This window comes from Salvelinus alpinus, chromosome 3 (genome assembly GCF_045679555.1).
Source record: "Salvelinus alpinus chromosome 3, SLU_Salpinus.1, whole genome shotgun sequence".
NCBI lineage: Eukaryota > Metazoa > Chordata > Actinopteri > Salmoniformes > Salmonidae > Salvelinus > Salvelinus alpinus.
This window is the reverse complement of record NC_092088.1, coordinates 33236671-33257276: the sequence shown is the minus strand read 5'-3', so window position 1 is coordinate 33257276 and position 20606 is coordinate 33236671. Positions and strand designations below refer to the sequence as shown.

Sequence of the window (20606 nt, the reverse complement as noted above, 5' to 3'; positions counted from 1 at the left end):
AAAGTTAATTTTACTGTGATGCTGACGACTGCTGTGCCAATAAATATTGAAATGAAGCAGCCTACTGCTCGGTGCGTCACCGTTGCATTGTGGGAAATGTAGTATTGGTGCGTGTAAAAGATCTGCGGGCTGCCGGCTTGCTGCGGTCTGCGGGCCGGTTCTAATAATAAATCAAGATCATCCCAGGGGCCGTAAAAAACCTTCTCGCGGGCCGGATGTGGCCCGCGGGCCTTGACTCTGACATATGTGCCCTAAAGCTTAGGCTTATGCACTAATGCCAGATAGCCTCAAAATAATGAAAAACCTCAATGTAGCCTACAGATATAACTTGCACAAGAATGAAACATTAATGGATTTTTTAAAATGTATTTTCTCTTTATTCAACCCGCCCACCCCCCACCCTTCATCCACACAATATTTCATGACCCTATACCCGCCCACCCTGTGGATATAACCGCAGGGACTGCGGATTATGAGTCAACCCACACATTACTAGTGCGTGTGTGTGTCTAGATTCTCTAGAGTTGGGTCAACCACAGATCCATACTGAGTCCAACTCCAGTCCTGGTCCTGCATCAGAGATAGACAAGGGGTCAGTCAGAATACACACAGAACCCCCCCCCCCCCCCCCACACACACACACACCCAAGTCTCATGGACGCACCATGATACTGCATGTTTTGTCCTGTGAGGTCTCCTGCAGTAGAGAGGTCAGCTGACTCAGGTAACGCTGGTTCTCATCCAGTAGGTGGCGTACTGACTCACTGAGAACATGAATGGTGCCAATGTGTTATTTAGTCAGTTGTTACTATTTGGTAGAACTGTAGAGGGTGGTCTTAGAGATCATATTACATTACTACGTTAGTTACTTAGTATGGTCTTACCTGTGTGTGTGTCCTAGTGGGTTCATGGGGAGAGGAGGGGGACTAGAGGCATCTGAGCTGGGGGTTAGAGAGTTGTGACTGCCATTCTGGGCCTACACACAAAATAAAAGAAAAAAAGAAAAAATTATAATTATCAGTAATTATCAGCAAAAAACCTGTAAACAGATTCCAGTTACCTTTGAAAAACGATTTGATTACTTCACCGATTACTTTTAAAAAGTTTGTGGAAAAAAACATACATTATGACACTTGATTCTCAATTACATTAAATTCAGCATTGAAAAAAGGCGCTATTTTAAGTTTGTTCCATTGAGCGAGTCTGACCACAAGTCAGAGACCACTATGATGACACACAAAATGTGTTTGATGTGTCCTTTTTGTCTTCTTATGTCTCGAGGGGAAAGTAATCCGAAAGTAACTGAAAGTAATCAGATTATGTTACAAAGTTTGGATAATCCTAAAGATTACGATTTTGGACAGGTAACTAGTTACTAATGGATTACATTTAGAAAGTAACCTTCCCAAACATGTAAAGACAACTGATGACAACATTAATAACACTGTACTGCTGGTGTTTGTTGGGCTGTGTGCCTATAAACAGGAGTTGTGTGTTTGTGCACGCGTTTACTTACACAGGCAATCTTGAGCAGGTGCCAGAACTCTCTCTGTCTCTTCATCTGCATAGTCATGACTGCAGCCTCTGCTGCCTTGATGCTTTCCACTGCCCCCTCCAGCTTAGGAAACAATGCTACAATACGACACTTACACTCCAAGATCTTACTAGAGGGAAGGAGACGGAGGGAGAGAAAGAGAAAAGGGTGTTGGCTTACTAGAGGGAGGGAGAAAGAGAGAAGGGTGTAGGTGTACTTGAGGCGTGTGTGTGTGTACCTAAGGTGTGTGTACAGGTCTCTAAGGATTCGGTCCTGGTTCTGGACTGTCTGGACAATGGTCTTCACCATCTCTGAACTGTCACTGTAGCCATGAGGGGGGTCTGGACCTGCGCACACACACACGCACCCACACAAAACAAGTATAGCTAATGAGAATCAACATTCTCACACAGACACACCTCTACCAGCCTATACTAGATCAGTATTGTGCTGAAGTGGTTCTACTCACTCTTGCATTTGGCCTTCAGCTGCTTGTAAAGTTCAATGGCCTTCTCCTCCCTGAAACAACACACACATATTTATTTACAAAACGATACTTTGTCCATTTCATGGGAATAGTTTAAAAAACTGTAGAATTATGAGACACCTACAGTTGTTCCATGATGTCAGCTTGTCTCCTGGCAAACGGACTCCTCTGCAGCTCCACAATCTCAGAGTGGAGACACACTATCTCCTCATCCAGATAGCCCACCTCTGATACCTAACACACACCAAAGCTATGCCATCAAATGCTTCTCTCACAGTCCAATACATGCTAGCAGAAGCTGTCGGTAGTGTAGACAGCTGTCATACAAAACTATAGTATAGTACCTGTGTAAAGGCAGCAGCTTTCTGTTCATTGTCCTGCCAGGCTTTCAGCATCTTCTCAGAGGCTACAGGTTTGGTCAGAGTTCAGAAAACAGTCAGTACCACACACACACACACACACACACACACACACACACACACACACACACACACACACACACACACACACACACACACACACACACACACACACACACACACACACACACACACACACACACACACACACACACACACACACACACACACACACACACACACACACACAGCTTACAGATGCCAGTGTCTCTCTGCTGGTCGTAGTGCTGTAGGTCTTGCTGTATGCTGGTGGTGAAGAAGGCCAGTTTGGCTCTGAGCTGCTGAGACTGGCTAAACAACACGTTCTTATACCGCGTCAAGTTGGTGTTGTAGCGCAGCAGACTCAACCTACATGTGCACACACACACAAGGATGAGAGTGAGGGCAGAAAGGCAAGCGTGTGTGTGTGTTTGTGACATGCCTATGTGTGTGTACAAGTGTGTCTGTGCCGCATTTGTGTGTGTGTGTACCTACATGGCAGCTCTCTGTCCCTGGTACAGTCTGCTGTAGTCCCCTCTCAGACCACAAACATAGCTAACCGCCTCTCCCCACACCTTCCTTAGAGCAGCAAGAGGCAGCTGGGTCTTCGTCTCCCTCACTAACACACACACACAGCGAGGAACAGTTCACATTTAGACACAGCAGCAATATGCCATCATCATACATAGCAGGGCGACTTCCTGCTTACAGACATCAACAGAATTGTAATATCGTTCCCAGACATTTACTGTATCTGCACTTTGTCAATAGCCTGGGGATAAGGTTAACAGAATTTAATTTTGTCCAGACTTGCTATTAGCTTTTCCCAATGTTTACCCTGCATCAAGGAATACTCACATTGGGAAGAGCATATAGTGATAGTCTTGGCAGATTTTTAAGCCTACAGTACCTATGGAATTGTTAAATTGTGATGCCTACCTATGGGGTTGTGTAGTTGTGATGCCTACCTATAGGGTTGTGTTGTTGTGAAGCCTACCTAGGAGGTAGGGCTGGGTGGTATACCGTATTTTACAATATACAATTATTGATGCAAGGACCAGTTTGGGTTTTTACTTTATCTTCTATAGTGGTATTTTAATGTTTGGTTTGTTAAATGTGATACGCCGTGTGTAACGTACATTTTTATAATATACGCTTTCTACACAGATCAAGCCCCGCCCCCTGTTACTCAAGGAGCGCATGTTGTTGTTGGTGGTCAATGCAGAACATGCAACAATGTTGATGACAACCATGCCGTTTCCACTTTGCGTCTTACTATAAATCCACTAGACCTCTATAATTACAATATCTGCAAACAGCTAGTTTGTCTCTTCTAAGCATGTTGTGCCTAAATCACGTTAGCCGCAAATGCTAATAGCTAGTTAACTGGCTAGCTAATAAATGTACTAAGTCGGAGCAAACATAGCTAGCTAATACAGCCTGATACCAGTTATGGTGTAGGCCTAAATCAGCATGTTGTTTGTGTAACAGTATCTTCTAAACAGAAGAGGATTAGGCGAAGCAGGAATAAGTTACCTACATGAAGTAGCTAAGAGAAAACATTTAATGTAGCCAAAGACTATAGGGTCTCGTAGGAAACATTGACCAACACTTTGGTTCCTACCGTGTCACAATAACTCCTCCCTGGCACTTTAATTCATTGTCATGTCAAAGAGAGTATTCAAAGTGCCTACTATTATATTCTAACTATAGAATTAAAATAATCATATTTCCATGACTTCAATAGCTCACCCAAGTGTTTTAATCTAAATCGAAAGTCAAATCTCAACTGCAACATTTGGTAAAAACTTTATTATTATTATTATTATTTTATTTTTTTAATCAGGCTGAGATTTTTTGCCAATATCGTGTAGCCCTACGCGGCAGTGTGGAGATGATCTCAAATGAGCAGGAAAACAAATACGAAAATGCAGAACATTTGTTAAATTGAACAATATAAAACAAATCAGAATGGAGGAAGACCCATTGAAATCACTTTGAATGTATGTGTTGTCACCCTAGGGTCATGCACTACTCAAAGCAAAATTTAGAATTTTTATTATTCAAAAACATTAAATACTGCAAAAAATGTGAAAAAATAGAGTGAAATTATATTTTGGCCATAATCGCCAAGCCCTACCTAGAGGGTTGTGTAGTTTTGATGCCTACCTATAGGATAGTGTAGTTGTGATGCCTACCTATGCGGTTGTGTAGTTGTGATGCCTACCTATGAAGTTGACGCTGTCAGGCAGGGGTCGGGCAGTGAAAGGTCCAGAGTATTTAGTCAGACTCTTATCAAACAGGTAGACTATGGCGCTGTCCCAGCCTCGCTAGAGAGAAATGAAAACATGTCAATGTGTGTGTGTGAGTGATTTGATGTGGGTGTGTGTACACTACCGGTCAAAAGTTTAAGGACACCTACTCATTCAAGGGTTTTTCTTTATTTTTACTATTTTCTACATTGTAGAATAAGTGAAGACATCAGAACAATGAAATAACACATATGGAATCACGTAGTAACCAAAAAGGTGTTAAACAAATCAAAATATATTTTATATTTGAGATTCCAGTCCATATTATGGTAAGAACAGCTCAAATAAGCAAAGAGAAACAACAGTTCATCATTACTTTAAGACATGAAGGTCAGTCAATATGGAACATTTGAAGAAACATGAAAGTGCAGTCGCAAAATCCATCAAGCGTTATGATGAAACTGGCTCTCATGAGGACCGCCACAGGAATGGAAGACCCAGAGTTACCTCTGCTGCAGAGAATATGTTCATTAGAGTTACCAGCATCAGAAATTGCAGCCCAAATAAATGCTTCAGAGTTCAAGTAACAGACACATCTCAACATCAACTGTTCAGAGGAGACTGTGTGAATGGTCAAATTGCTATAAAGAAACCACTACTAAAGGACAACACTAATCAGACGAGACTTGTTTGGGCCAAGAAACACAAGTAATGGACATTAGACCGGTGGAAATGTGTCCTTTGGTCACTGTCACCTTGATTACTCAAATTTGTCTTGACCTGTGCACCTGCGTTGTAAACTTTCATTCATAGGCTTAGTTGTAGAAACATCACGACGGGTATAGGGACAATTGAAGTATCATGTTTTGGCCTAAACCTATCGATGTTACATTGAGCTGGGTGAATAGAATGAAAATGACAGTCATCCAGTATGCTGTAATAGAAATTATGCCATGCTCATAAAAAAAAGCAATTGTCTTCCATCATCTTAAACATCACCGACGGCCACTGCAATACACTAATGCAAAAAGAATATCTTAACATAAACCATTAGTCAAATTGACCCCTGAATTGATATATAAACTCAATACATGAAATCATGACTAAGAATGATTACCTGCTGCAGCCAATCTACAGCACTAGACTAAACTTCACTTGTGTCATCCTTCTGGTATTGAGAGATAAACATGGTAAAGTTTTCACTGATTATCATGTAGAAACGATCTTTATGTGCAGAGTGCTTGCTTTGTCATCTAACTGATCTTGTGTCCTTTCTGTCATCCAAACTCCATTCATTGCTGCTTGCGGCTATATTTTTAAATACTTATTTTAGGTGTATTTCTAAATACTTTCCTATAAATAGCGTACTATTTGAAATGTTCTAATTCTTATTTCCAAAACATTATTTAAAATACCAAACAGACCTGTTTCAAATGCATGACAGTATTTAAATATTTGTATATACTGTGCATTTGAGTATTTCCAAATAGATTCCGATACTTAACTACTTGCTTCCAAATTAGATTACATAGATACATTTTTTTTTTTTTTTTTTTTTTTTTTAACTTACTATGACTGAAATGTATGGCCGTCCCACCAAGCTATCTTAAGATGAATGCACTAATTGTAAATCGCTGTAAATAGGAGTCTGCTAAATGACAACAATGTTAATGTAAAATGTAATTGAAATAACCTAAATAGTATTTGAACCCGTCTGGTGTGTGGACGCACGAGCTTGTACCGGTCCATCAGGGAGGCAATGTGCTGGTGGTCTGCGGGGGTCCAGGGAGACTCCAGTCTCCAACAGCAGCTCCTGGCTGAGCGGAGGGATGTGTGTGTGGGTGTGTGTCTCCACACGCTGCTGCAGGGAGTGTAACCCCTCCTCATTGCCAAGGACGAAGGAGTGGAGCTGGGCCGACGTCATGTCCAACACATGCATCACCTAGAATGCACACATATGCATAATTATATGGATTTGTTTGACAAGAATATTAGTCACATCAATTTAAAAGGAAATAACCTCCAGAGGCTCATGTTACTATCCAATTAATAAGATTGAACAGTCCCTTGCATTCAGGCTGAATTTGCTAGCGCCGCAACCACTTGCTAAATTGTTTTCAAGCATTGTAGTGTGTGTGTACCTTCATGTTGAGTATGTTCTGTAGGGTAGTGTAGCAACAGGGTGTGTGTGTGTCTCGGTCTGTCACTCCTCCTCTTGTCGCAGGGTCCCACAGCAACAGCATCTGTAGAAGAGATTCCACTGGCTCTAACAGGGACCTACACACAGACAAACACAAAAAAGTAACATTTTCCTCACATAAAAAAGGTAACGCATTGAGCAAAAACAAAACTACATTTTAAATAGACGGGATCACAAGTTCCGAAAACTGCTGCTAATATAATGCAATAATATACTGTACATTCCATTTAGCAGATGCTTTGATCCATAGCAACTTAGTCATGCGCATACAGTACCAGTCAAAAGTTGACACACCTACTCATTCAAAGGTTTTTCTTTATTTTAACTATTTTCTACATTGTAGAAGAATAGTGAAGACATCAAAACTATGAAATAACACAAAGGGAATCATGTAGTAACCAAAATAAATTTGAGATTCTTCAAAGTAACCACCCTTTGCCTTGATGACAGCTTTGCACACTCTTGTCATTGTCATGACTGTCCTGTGAGGATCCAAATAGGTCAGATCGAGGGGGGACTTGTGGGAATTAACAACTCATGTCCTGTTGTAAATCAAGTTGAGAAGATTCAGGTCTCCCTCTCCAAATTCACCAAAGGAAAGTGACTTTTCCTGCCGAAACTCTAACATGTTCAAACGTGAATACTGCTCTGTCATAATCCACTAACAGACACACACACCTATCCATCAGTCTTGGGGCTTGCATTCAACATGAGATGCAACCCCCCCCCCCCCCCCCAAAAAGAGATGTTTTCTGAAAGGGTCGTAGGGGAGATAAAGAACAGAAAACATAAAAATAGAGTTCTGGCTGATATGTACTATTCCATTTCAAAAAAATTCAGTAAGATTGTGCTTTCGTGATCTGTATTAAGTTATACAGAGAGTTTAAAACGGCAAAGCTGACAAATTGCTTTGAGCAGCGCTCTCCCTAGACAGACTGGGGAGAGCAGAGTGGCGACCACCCTGCTAAAGCCAACGTTAGCGGAGTAAAAGTTTGAGTAAAACGCCACTCTCCTTGAGTCTTTCAGCGCTTGCCACAGTCTTCCCTGTTACCAATTCAGTCATGGTGATCTGCCGCTGCTGTGGGAACTGTTCTGACATTCTCATATGCTTTGCTGATTCGAAGTGACTGTTGATTGTCGACTTTCTCTAGTTTCCAAAAACATTTGGAAATTGTTGTGCATGGTCGTTAGCTGTTATTTTTGTTGGCAAATGAGATTGATTTCTGTTCATTGTACTGCCTGTCAGCCATCAACAAATCACCCATCATCTTAGCACGTGAATACGCTGACAGGCCAGGGAGAAAACTTTGTTGACGTGTTTTTGGATTGGGCCATTTTCCACGGTAACAGTGCAGTAATTGGTTAAAATTACAAACCTGCTTTGATTGGACCCTTTTATGTGCTAAAAGTGCGGGGATTGGTCAAAATTGCAAGCTCTCGCATAATATGCGCAGATATGTTGATTTTGATTTGAATTATGCGATCGCAGAATCGCGGAATCGTGGAGGGACTGAAAATAAATAATTGTTTTACATAAACTTTCTAGTGACAAGTCACGCCCGAGTGAGGTCAGAGAGCGTATCAGCCTGATAAAAACACAATTTCGAACAAAATGATGGGTTAAGAATTAACACGCTACACGTTTAAAGTTGTTTGAACTTTGAATCTCAACACGAGGTAAACTCACCTCCTGGACAATCACTGGTACGGCTGATTACTTAGGGCAGCTAAAGTATATTCAAAACCGAATTCACCATCCTACTATTCTGCTCAAACCATCGTATTACAATACTCTCATCACCCCACTGGGAACTATCGACCTGGCTGGCTAGCCAATCTTCAAAGAAGCATCTTCAGGAGCGAATGGAAGGAAAATAAACTAAGTAGTTCTGTTCAGGACTACAAGACAAGTCACCAGATACCGGACATATACAAAGAAGGACAACAGTATTAGACATTGTCGGAACCATTTTTGACAATCAGAGCCTTACAAGCGTGCCGCAAAAATGCCCAACTCCCTTCACAAGGCGGCTCTGTCAACCGAGAGAGATCCGGCGAACCAAGACATTTCACATAAATACATGAATGATTACTTACTCAAGGAGGGCGGTGGTTCGTGAGCAAAGCATATGATTACTGTAAGTGAGGGTAGTTTCTAAAACGTACCAATGTTAAGTGTCTCTGTCCTTCTCTCCCAATCTCTTTTGTAACAAGCAGCCATATTGTTGTCAGTCTGCTAGGGACCTGTTTTTAACGTATCAAGTGTGTATGTTTATCCTGTGTTACCATTTAAATCAGCTAGTAAATAAATAATTAAACCAATTTGTGTAGTGCTGAATCAAAGGCAAGGCTCAGGTTTTTGCAGATGCAAGGAGGTTACGACTGTTCAGATTGATATGATACGAGGTTATGACTAATAAGTTGACTGTTTAAAGATGTGATAGACAAAGACCTTTTTAGAGTTTAATTTGGGAGATGGTAACTCTTTAAACAATCACTCTCGTGGTGCCCCAGATCCTAATGAGTTAATTGTTACATGATTAATTTAAAATTGGGTAACAATTAAACATAGCTGGTTGATTAGATCAATAACATTAATTAGATTCATGTTAAAGTAAAGTCACAACAGCATTCTCTCAACCAGCTTCATGAGGTAGTCACCTGGAATGCATTTCAATTAACAGTTGTGCCTTGTTAAAACTTAATTTGTGGAACTTCTTTCCTTAATGCGTTTCAGAGAATCAGTTATGTAGTGACAAGGTAGGGGTGGTATACAGAATATAGCCCTATTTGGTAAAAGACCAAGTCCATATTATGGCAAGAACTACTCAAATAAGCAAAGAGAAACGACAGTTTATTACTTTAAGACATGAAGGGCAGTCAATGCGGAAAAATGAAAGAACGTTGAAAGTTTCCGCAAGTGCAGTCGCAAAAACCATCAAGCGCTAAGATGAAACTAGCACTCATGAGGACCGCCACAGGAAAGGAAGACCCAGGAGTTACCTCTACTGCAGAGGATAAGTTAATAAGAGATAACAGCACCTCTGATTGCAGCCCAAATACATGCTTCAGAGTTCAAGTAACAGACATCAACATTAACTGTTCAGAGGAGACTGCATAAATCAGGCCTTCATGGTCGAATTGCTGCTTATGAAACCACTACTAAATAACGCCAATAAGAATAAGAGACTTACTTGGGGCAAGAAACACGAGCAATGGACATTAAACCGGTAGAAATCTGTCCTTTGGTCTGATGAGTCTAAATTTGAGATTTTTGGTTCCAACCGCTGTGTCTTTGTGAGACGTAGGTGAACGGATGATCTCCGCATGTGTGGTTTCCACCGTGAAGCACGGAGGAGGTGGTGAAATGGTGCTTTGCTGGTGACACTGTCAGTGATTTATTTAGAATCCAAGGCACACTTAACCAGCATGGTACACATGCACACACACGCTGCATTCTGCAGCGATACGCCATCCCATCTGGTTTGCGCTTAGTGGGACTATAATTTGTTTTTCAACAGGACAACGACCCAAAACACACCTCCACGCTATGTAAGGGCTATTTGAGCAAGGAGGAGAGTGATGGAGTGCTGTATCAGATGACCTGGCCTCCACAATCACCTGACCTCAACCCAATTGAGATGGTTTGGGATGAGTTGGACCGCAGAGTGAAGAAAAAGCAGCCAACAAGTGCTCAGCATATGTGGGAACTCCAAGACTGTTGGAAAAGTATTCCAGGTGAAGCTGATTGAGAATGCCAAGAGTTTGCAAAGATGTCATCAAGGCAAAGGGTGGCTAATTTGAAGAATCTCAAATATAAAATATATTTTGATTTGTTTAACACTTTTTGGGGTTATTTCATAGTTTTGATGTCTTCACTATTATTCTACAATGTAGAAAATATTAAAAATAAAGAAAAACCCTGGAATGAGTAGGTGTGTCCACACTTTTGACTGGTACTGTACATTTCATGCATGGTGGCCCAAAGAATCAAACCCACAATCCTGGCGTTGCAAGCGCCATGCTCTACCAACTGAGCCATACAGGACCACTATGAGTGACGTGTGTGTGCATGTGTACCTGCTCAGATTGTTGGGGTAGGGTAGGTGTGTAGAGAATCTCACTTCTCCATTCATATCCTCTACAGCCATGATGTCCTTTGGACCTTTGTTGCGCACTTTACTGGTCCTACACACACACACACACACACAAACACACTTTTACTGGTTCTACAAGAACATACAATTGTTTGCCTTCTGTTTTTGTGACAGACAGACACTCACTCACTCACCACTGAACCGGCTGCATGTTGTGAAGGAAGGGGCGGAAGCCACAGGTACACTCAAAGATCATGGTCCCAAAACTCCAGTAGTCCACTGACACAGTATAGGGCTTATTCTCAAACAGCTCTGGAGCCTAACACGCACACACACGTAACACATGATTCCCATTGGAAATAGATTCAAAAGAATATATTGTCAGTGTATAAAAAACGTTTTGGTCTCACCAGGTATTGCAGAGTTCCGACGAAGGATGTACAGAGACTGCCCTGGTCCAAGTCTTTAGCGTAACCCAGATCTATGATCTTATGGACAAACTAGAGGAGAGATAAATGGAAAGAGGGAAAGATAGGGAGGAGAGATGGACAGCACCAATACTTATTTGAGTCTCCAAATACCTGTTTGTGTGTGTGTGCACTCACCTTCCCACTGGTCTCCTGCAGTACGATGTTCTCAGGCTTCAGGTCCCTGTGGATGATCTTATTCTCATGGAGGTACTGGATACCAGACCCTGTGTGTACAATAATGATACATTATCTAAAATGAAAAGAAACTCCCAAATGGTGCTTGCAAAGTATCAATGTACCAACCTCAACTGGAACCAAACAGAAGTAAATGGGCCAAAACAGAGGGACTAATATACCTTTACCCAATAAGCAGCACTTGTTTGAAAAAAAAAAAAAAGTTTGTTGCAAAGCATTTTGCTTTGGTGTACACTAATGAATACACCCCTGGAAAGCAACCTCTAGAATGAACGAGTGTATTTCACTATAAGGGGCTAGCTTACCAACATGGCTGAGTAGAGACAGGACTTGACTCTCCTTCAGTCCACAGCAGTTCTCTGGCTTGTTCAGCAGCTACAGGGATCAGGAACAGTCACATACAATTCATTGCCTTTAGAAAGTATTCCCACTACTTGATTTTTTCCACATTTTGTTGTGCAACAAAATGGGATTAAAGTGGATTTAAATGTCATTTTTGGTAAACGATCTACACAAAATACTCGGTCAAAGTGGAAGAAAAATGTAAATTCCCCCAAAATAATGGAAAATAAAACACTAATTCTTGAGTAGATAAGTATTAAACCCCGAGTCAATACATGCTAGAATCACGTTTGGCAGCTGTCTTTCTGGGTATGTCTCTAAGAGCTTTGCACATCTGGAATGTACAATATTTGCCCATTATTCTGATAAAAATTCTTCAAGCTCTGTCAAGTTGGTTGCTGATCATCGCTAGAAAGCCATTTTCAAGTCCTGCAATAGATTTTCAAGCCGATTTAAGTGAAACCTGTAACTAGGCCACTCAGGAGCATCGCAACTCCAGTGTATATTTGGCCTTGTTTTTTTAGGTAATTGTCCTGATGAAATGTGAATGTGTCCCAGTGTCTGGTGGAAAGCAGACTGAACCAAGTTTTCCTCTAGGATGATGCCTGTGCTTAGCTCTATTCCATTTCTTTTCATCCCCCAAAAAACTCCTTAGTCATTGCCGATGACAAGTCTACCCAACATGATACAGCCACCACCATGCTTGAAAAAATGAAGAGTGGTACTCAGTGATGTGTTGGATTTGCCCCAAACATAACGCTTTGTATTCAGGACAAAAATACAATTTCTTTGCCACATTTTTTTGCAGTATTACTTTAGAGCCTTATTTCAAACAGAATGCATGTTTAGGAATATTTTTATTCTGTACAGGCATCCTTCTTTTCACTGTCATTTAGGAGAAAACTCTACAATACTAACCTATCACAGCCATTCAACTCTGTAACTGATTTAAAATCACTATTGACCTCATGGTGAAAACTCTAAGCCGTTTCCTTCCTCTCCGGCAACTGAGTTAGGAATGGCGCCTGTATCTTTGTAGTGACTGGGTGTAATGATACACCATCCTAAGTGTAATTAATAACTGCGTTATGCTCAAAGGGATATTTAATGTCTGCTTTTAAATTTCTTTACACATCTACCAATAGGCGCCCTTCTTTGGGGAGGGCATTGGAAAACCTCACTCATCTTTGTGGTTGAATCTGTGCTTGGAATTCACTGCTCGACTGAAGGACCCTAGAGATAATTGTATGTGTGAGGTACAGAGATGGGGTAGTTGTTAAACATGTTTATTGCACACAGAGCGAGTCCACGCAATGTATTATGTGATTTGTTAAGCAGATTTCTACTCCTGAATATATTTAGGCTTGCCATAACAAATAGGTTGAATACTTATTGACTCAAGACATTTCAGCTTTTCATTTTTTATTAATTTGTAAACAATTCTAAAAACATAAAATGTGGAAAAAGTCAAGGGGTATGAATACATTCTGAAGGTACTGTACACATGGCATCACTGCAAGTGTGTGTATGTATGTGTGTGTGCATGTGCGTGTACCTTGCGTAGGTCTCCTCTAGAGCAATACTCCATGGCCAGTAGTGGCAGGTCATTGAGCGCTATGGAACTCATCTCCTCTGGAACCTCCCTGGCTCTCACCACATTATCATGGCTCAACCTGAAGAGGCAAGGAGACAAGATAGGAGTCAGGAGTCGAGGAGACAAGACAAGGAAGTAGGACACAGGAGAAAAGGACAGAGAAGGTGACAGATCCCTGTGTTTATGCTTCTATGGAGTAAATCTGTTTGAATTCAATCCCCTTTTGACAGCATCCCTTTAGATTTAAACAAAACTTTCCATACATGTTTGCCAATGGAAGAAGTTGTCAGAAAGTGACATATTGGACCTGAATGACAAAACATTCAGGAGACAAAATGTGCTCAAAGTTGACCCATTTTGCATTTCCCACCATACCATGAGACATCTATGGTCTTCATCACTGGAAAATATAAAGGGTTCAGTTTGATTTAATTTGAAAGCTTACAGAGTTGTCAAACTATGACAATTTCTTGGAAATAAAATGTATTCATAAAAGAAATTGATTGTTTTTTACTTTTAAGGTAAATTATACAGGGTGGGTGATATTTCAATCAGAAATAGAATTCATGGAATGGATATTAGCCTTCAGACAAGGTCTGTTACAGTGACCATACTACCAGCTGTCACGAGTCATGAAGGCAGGCAAATTCCATGTTACCATTTAGGTGACGGTAATTAGGCTTCACCAAGCTCTGATGTTGCTGATGGTCATTAGTAGCCAACCAAACTTGCTAACTGCCTGGTACTCAGCACTCTATTGTCCCTCTAATCACTCTGACATCAAAGCAAATGTAATCGAAAATCTAATCATACACTTCATGAGAGCACATGAGCTCCTGTTGCGCAACATTTCTATAGGCTATGCAATTGTGTGAGAAAACAGTGTGATGGCCTCTATTATAAAGAGGATCCCATCAGCCTTCTATATGCTAGGTCTACTGTATTTATTTCTCAACTTCCTAATATTAAGCACATTGCTTATCTTTACAAGAGGAGTATAGCCTACCTGACTGGCATTAAAATGAAACAGGAAAAACGTCCTCCATTTGCTATTTAAGTGCATAGAAAACATGTATTTTTTCCCTCTGCCCCCATTTCAAGACCGTTGCATGATACTTGTCCATTCTAAATCAAAACTTTACACATATTATTTAGTATATGTAAAGACAAGATTAAATCAAGAATAGTCTGATGGGTGACAATATTAGCCTATCACTTGTGAATTATATATTATCACTTGTGAATCATACCCAGCGTAAGGCAAGAAACAAGTCGTACACCTCATGTTTTAATTTTTTTATTATTTAACTAGGCAAGTCAGTTAAGAACAAATTCTTATTTACAATGGCGGCCTACACCGAACAAACGCGGATGAAGCTGGGCCAATTCTGCGCTACCCTATGAGGCTCCCAATCACGGCCGGTTGTGATATAGCCTGGATTCGAACCAGGATGTCTGTAGTGACGAATCTAGCACTGAGATGCAGTGCCTTAGACCGCTACGCCACAAAAGACCCGAACATGTGACGGAGAGCCATATCGAACAAGAGGTACTTCGGTGCAAGCAGCACGCAGAGAGAAGGGAAATATAATTATTATATTCAGCCCAAGGGCACTGGACGCTAAAGGCATAATTTGAAAGTTGAAATTTAAATTTTATTCCCATTTTAGTACATTTATCAGCCAAAACATGACAACAAGAGCATGTGGTGTCTCAACCGATAGTGGGCACAATCCAGCGTAAATTTGTAAATTTTTTAAATCTTTTTTTATAAATCTTTTTTTCAAGATATTATAAAATAGTTTGACAAAGCTGTTTGTAAGCTTTTAAATTATATCAATCTCAACCGTTTATATTTTCCAATGATGAAGACATGGATGTCTCATGGTATGGTATGATAAATAGGTAATCTTTGAGCAGCTTTCTCTCAAATGTTTTGGTATTGAGGCCAAAAAAGTAACTTTCTGCGCACTTCTACAATGGGCAAATATGTATGGAGGTTTCGTTCAAATCAAGAAGGGGTGTTGTCATAAAGTGATTGAATTAAAAATGGCTTCCCCTATAGTAAGTATTTGTAGTTATAGTTATTAGACTTGGGTTCAAATACTAATATACATTTTTTTTAAATAGTTTCTGCATTTGCTTTAACTAGCTTGAGGGGTATCCTACAAAGCAAGTTTGACGAGTTAGCAAGGTAACTTTGGTCAACGCTGAGTTCAACTCAGGATAACCGATCATACGAAAGTGGCTCACCTTTTAGCAATCCTTCAGAACAAACCTGCTCCGGGGAAGGCTAACTCTCAGCTAACTCCACTTACCCTGAATGAAATGACTGAGCAGCGAGTTGAGAACCAATGCAATCAGATTCCCTCCCTCTTGCAAAGATTGCGTCATCATTCCCTTTATTTGAGGAAGACGAATGATGAATTATTTTATTAATCAAATGTTTTGTGTAATTAAAAAATATAGATACATCACACAGTGCCTCCTGAGTGGTCCAGTGGTCAAAGGCACTGCATCGCAGTTCGAGAGGCGTCACTACAGACCCGGGTTCGATCCCAGGCTGTATCACAACCAGCCGTTATCAGGAGTCCCATAGGGTGGTGCACAATTGGCCCAGCGTTGTCCGTGTCAGGGGAGGCTTTACTTGGCTCATCGTGCTCTAGCGACTCCTTGTGGCAGAAAGACTGACCCCGGTCGTCAGTTGAGCGGTGTTTCTTCAGACACATTGGTGCGGCTGGCTTCTGGGTTAAGCGAGCAGGTGTTAAGAAGCGCGGTTTGGGGGGGAGGGGGTCATGCTTCGGAGGAAGCATGTCTCTACCTTCACCTCCCAAGCAGGTTGAGGAGTAGCAGCGATGAGACAAGATTGAAATTGGGGAGAATTTAAAAATTATATATATATGGTACTCTCGGTGTATATATATACACACACACACACAGAGTACCAGTCAAAAGTTATGACACACCTACTTATTCTAGGGTTTTTCTTTATTTTTACTATTTAGAATAATAGTGAAGACATCAAAAATATGAAATAACACAATATCCACCGTCGTACTACGGATGCAGCCTGAATGTCAAGCTGGTTAGATTTAGAAAACCCTGAGTAGATCTAGCTTGCTTTGTAGGATACCTCTCTGGAGCGCCAGGTGAGCTGGGTTTGCACTTTGAGGTTTTATTGGTTCCATTTTTTTCATTTCACCTTTATTTAACCAGGTAGGCCAGTTGAGAACAAGTTCTCATTTACAACTGCGACCTGGCCAAGCTAAAGCAAAGCAATGCGACAAACACAACACAGATTTATACATGGGATGAATAAACGTACAGTCAATAACACAATAGAAAAATCTGTATACAGTGTGTGCAAATGACCTAAGGAGGTAAGGCAATAAATAGGCCAATAGTTGCGAAGTAATTACAATGCAGCAATTTACACTGGAGTGATATATGTGCAGCAGGCAAGTAGAGCTAAAGTATTTGAAATCATTTTAAATGGTATTTGAACCCAGTTCTGACAGTGTTTGTGTGGTTATTACTAGATGTGTAGGTGTGACACTCACTTCTTCATAATCTGTATCTCTCTACTCCAGCGTTCTCTGTTCTTTGAGTTCAGCTCCAGACGACACAATTTCACTGCTATCTTCTCTGATGTCTCCTTCACACACACACACACACACACACACACACACACACACACACACACACACACACACACACACACACACACACACACACACACACACACACACACACACACACACACACACACACACACACACACACGTTGCATTCCTGCTGAGCATCTCAGAAGATAATGTTGTTTGAGACTTTCATCTCCAGATGGCTTTATGTGTATGTGTGTAGTAATATGATCCGGACTCACCAGGTGCTGGTACAGGTAAACGTGTCCAAACCCTCCGGTCCCCAACTGCTCCTTCAGCTCCCACAGCCCACACACTTGGCTCTGTTTGACCGGGACTTTCTCCATCCCTCTCAGCTGTGGAGGGCTCGTGAGTGTAATATTTCAGTTACTCTGGACAGAATGACTTTCACGTGCCATTTGCTGTGAAGCCTCTGGAGTAGTCTCCAACTGGTGTGCAGGACTTTTTTTCAGCCCTGCACTAACACAACAGATTCAGCTATGACGCTTCCGACTTAAGACCATGTCTAGTTGATCAGTTCAATCAGAATGTATCAGTTTTATCAGGTGTGATAGTGTCATGCTAGTAAAGGCCTTCTCTAGCGCTCCAACAACTCTGCAACTTTTAACTTACTAAGGCAGGAAGGCTGACAGAACAATACAATTGTTGGATATGCCTATATGCCCACAACCATGTCGTTTATCCGGTGTCCTAGTTCCACAGTGGACCGGAGTGGCTAGCTTGCCAGGTGAAGTTCGCAAAGCAAGACGTAAACAAAGTAGCTAGTTAGATAACGTAAGCGAACTAGCTAAAGCTGTCCTGTCAAAACTATTTCACTAACGCGTTAGCTAACGTTACTAGCTAGCTGAATACAACCATCTAGAATAAATAACGGAAAGATATAAAACACCGTTGATAGTAATTCATTTCTAGAGTAATTAGCTACCGGTATTTTTGTTCCACGCTAAAATGAAACAAAGTGGTAATATTAGCTATGTCATAAGAGTCAAAAGCGGCTGCTGTTGCTTCTTCTTCGAGGATGTTTAACGGCGGTTAGCATCCAATAAATGTTGCATTACTGCCACCTACTAGACTGGAGTATAACTCCCTTATACTTTGCTTGAAAATAAACAAATACCCTACCATCTACAGTGGTTCCCAAACGTTTTATAGTCCTGTACCCCTGCAAACATTCAACCTCCACCTGCGTATCCACTCTAGCACAAGGGTCAGACTCAGCGCATTCTCAAATATAGTTTTTTGCCATCATTGTAAGCCTGCCACACACACACACATACCATACAATACATTTATTAAACATTAGAATGAGTGAGTGTTTGTCACAACCCAGCTCGTGGGAAGTGACAAAGAGCTCTTATAGGACCAGGGCACAAATAATACACTGCTCACTAAAATAACACATCCTAGATCTGAATGAATGGAATATTCTTATGAAATACTTTTTTCTTTACATAGTTGAATGTGCTGACAACAAAATCACACAAAAATTATCAATGGAAATCAAATTTATCAACCCATGGAGGTCTGGATTTGGAGTCACACTCAAAATTAAAGTGGAAAACCACACTACAGGCTGATCCAACTTTGATGTAATGTCCTCAAAACAAGTCAAAATGAGGCTCAGTAGTGTGTGTGGCCTCCACGTGCCTGTATGACCTCCCTACAACGCCTGGGCATGCTCCTGATGAGGTGGCGGATGGTCTCCTGAGGGATCTCCTCCCAGACCTGGACTAAAGCATCTGCCAACTCATGGACAGTCTGTGGTGCAACGTGGCGTTGGTGGATGGAGTGAGACATGATGTCCCAGATGTGCTCAATTGGATTCAGGTCTGGGGAACGGGCGGGCCAGTCCATAGCATCAATGCCTTCCTCTTGCAGGAACTGCTGACACACTCCAGCCACATGAGGTCTAGCATTGTCTTGCATTAGGAGGAACCCAGGGCCAACCGCACCAGCATATGGTCTCACAAGGGGTCTGAGGATCTCATCTCGGTACCTAATGGCAGTCAGGCTACCTCTGGCGAGCACATGGAGGGCTGTGCGGCCCCCCAAAGAAATGCCACCCCACACCATGACTGACCCACCGCCAAACCGGTCATGCTGGAGGATGTTGCAGGCAGCAGAATGTTCTCCACGGCGTCTCCAGACTCTGTCACGTCTGTCACATGTGCTCATGTGCTCAGTGTGAACCTGCTTTCATCAGTGAAGAGCACAGGGCGCCAGTGGCGAATTTGCCAATCTTGGTGTTCTCTGGCAAATGCCAAACGTCCTGCACGGTGTTGGGCTGTAAGCACAACCCCCACCTGTGGACGTCGGGCCCTCATACCACCCTCATGGAGTCTGTTTCTGACCGTTTGAGCAGACACATGCACATTTGTGGCCTGCTGGAGGTCATTTTGCAGGGCTCTGGCAGTGCTCCTCCTCCTCCTCCATGCACAAAGGCGGAGGTAGCGGTCCTGCTGCTGGGTTGTTGCCCCCCTACGGCCTCTTCCACGTCTCCTGATGTACTGGCCTGTCTCCTGGTAGCACCTCCATGCTCTGGACACTACGCTGACAGACACAGCAAACCTTCTTGCCACAGCTCGCATTTATGTGCCATCCTGGATGAGCTGCACTACCTGAGCCACTTGTGTGGGTTGTAGACTCCGTCTCATGCTACCACTAGAGTGAAAGCACCGCCAGCATTCAAAAGTGACCAAAACATCAGCCAGGAAGCATAGCAACTGAGAAGTGGTCTGTGGTCACCACCTGCAGAACCACTCCTTTATTGGGGGTGTCTTGCTAATTGCCTATAATTTCCACCTTTTGTCTATTCCATTTGCACAACAGCATGTGAAATTTATTGTCAATCAGTGTTGCTTCCTAAGTGGACAGTTTGATTTCACAGAAGTGTGATTGACTTGGAGTTACATTGTGTTGTTTAAGTGTTCCCTTTATTTTTTTGAGCAGTGTAATATAATAATCAACAATAATGTTGCTCTTTATTAAGCCATCTTACATATAAAACTTTATTTGTTCATCAGAAATTGGGAATAACTCACCACAGGTTAATGAGAAGGGTGTGAATGAAAGGATACACATAACTCTGGAATGTTGGGTTGTATTGGAGAGAATCTCAGTCTTAAATAATTTTCCACACAGTCTATGCCTGTATTTAATTTTCATGCTAGTGAGGGCCGAGAATCCTCTCACGTAGGTACGTGGTTGCAAAGGGCATCCGTGTCTTAACAGCGCAATTTATCCAGGCAGGATACTCTGAGCACAGCCCTAGCCATAGGGAGGAGGTCAGAGACCTGGCTGTGTGGTGCCAGGACAACAACCTCTCCCTCAACGTGATCAATACAAAGGAGATGATTGTGGACTGCAGGAAAAAGA

The 20606-nt window shown here is 41.8% G+C and overlaps 1 protein-coding gene across 2 annotated transcripts; it reads right to left on the bottom strand.

The window, feature by feature from the left end:
* Window positions 1–354: 354 nt before the first annotated feature.
* Window positions 355–18262, bottom strand: LOC139570579 (inhibitor of nuclear factor kappa-B kinase subunit alpha-like). 2 transcript variants are annotated; one of them, XM_071392544.1, is made up of 21 exons: window positions 17453–18261; window positions 17130–17224; window positions 13531–13648; window positions 11939–12008; window positions 11574–11662; window positions 11379–11468; window positions 11163–11287; window positions 10952–11059; window positions 6813–6948; window positions 6413–6613; window positions 4647–4749; window positions 2915–3038; window positions 2637–2788; window positions 2366–2427; window positions 2146–2255; window positions 2004–2053; window positions 1773–1881; window positions 1517–1664; window positions 885–976; window positions 665–764; window positions 355–570 (listed from the first exon to the last, which is right to left on the bottom strand). In XM_071392544.1, the coding sequence occupies exons 1-21, from the start codon at window positions 17555–17557 to the stop codon at window positions 493–495; spliced, it is 2265 nt and encodes a 754-aa protein (XP_071248645.1). In that variant the 5' UTR covers window positions 17558–18261; the 3' UTR covers window positions 355–492. The 2 variants fall into 2 exon arrangements, 1 of the variants encoding a protein (XP_071248645.1); XR_011674112.1 differs by lacking the exons at window positions 355–570; window positions 665–764 and having other exon boundaries at window positions 1517–1660; window positions 17453–18262.
* Window positions 18263–20606: the final 2344 nt, after the last annotated feature.

Excerpts from the sequence above, each read along its gene's own strand:
- LOC139570579 (XM_071392544.1), bottom strand. The coding sequence starts at position 17,557 with ATGGAGAAAGTCCCGGTCAAACAGAGCCAAGTGTGTGGGCTGTGGGAG. Across the intron at positions 13,649-17,129 it reads GAGATACAGATTATGAAGAA|GTTGAGCCATGATAATGTGG; the intron begins GTGAGTGTCACA and ends TTGCCTCTTCAG. Across the intron at positions 1,665-1,772 it reads GACCTGTACACACACCTTAG|TAAGATCTTGGAGTGTAAGT; the intron begins GTACACACACAC and ends CCTTCCCTCTAG.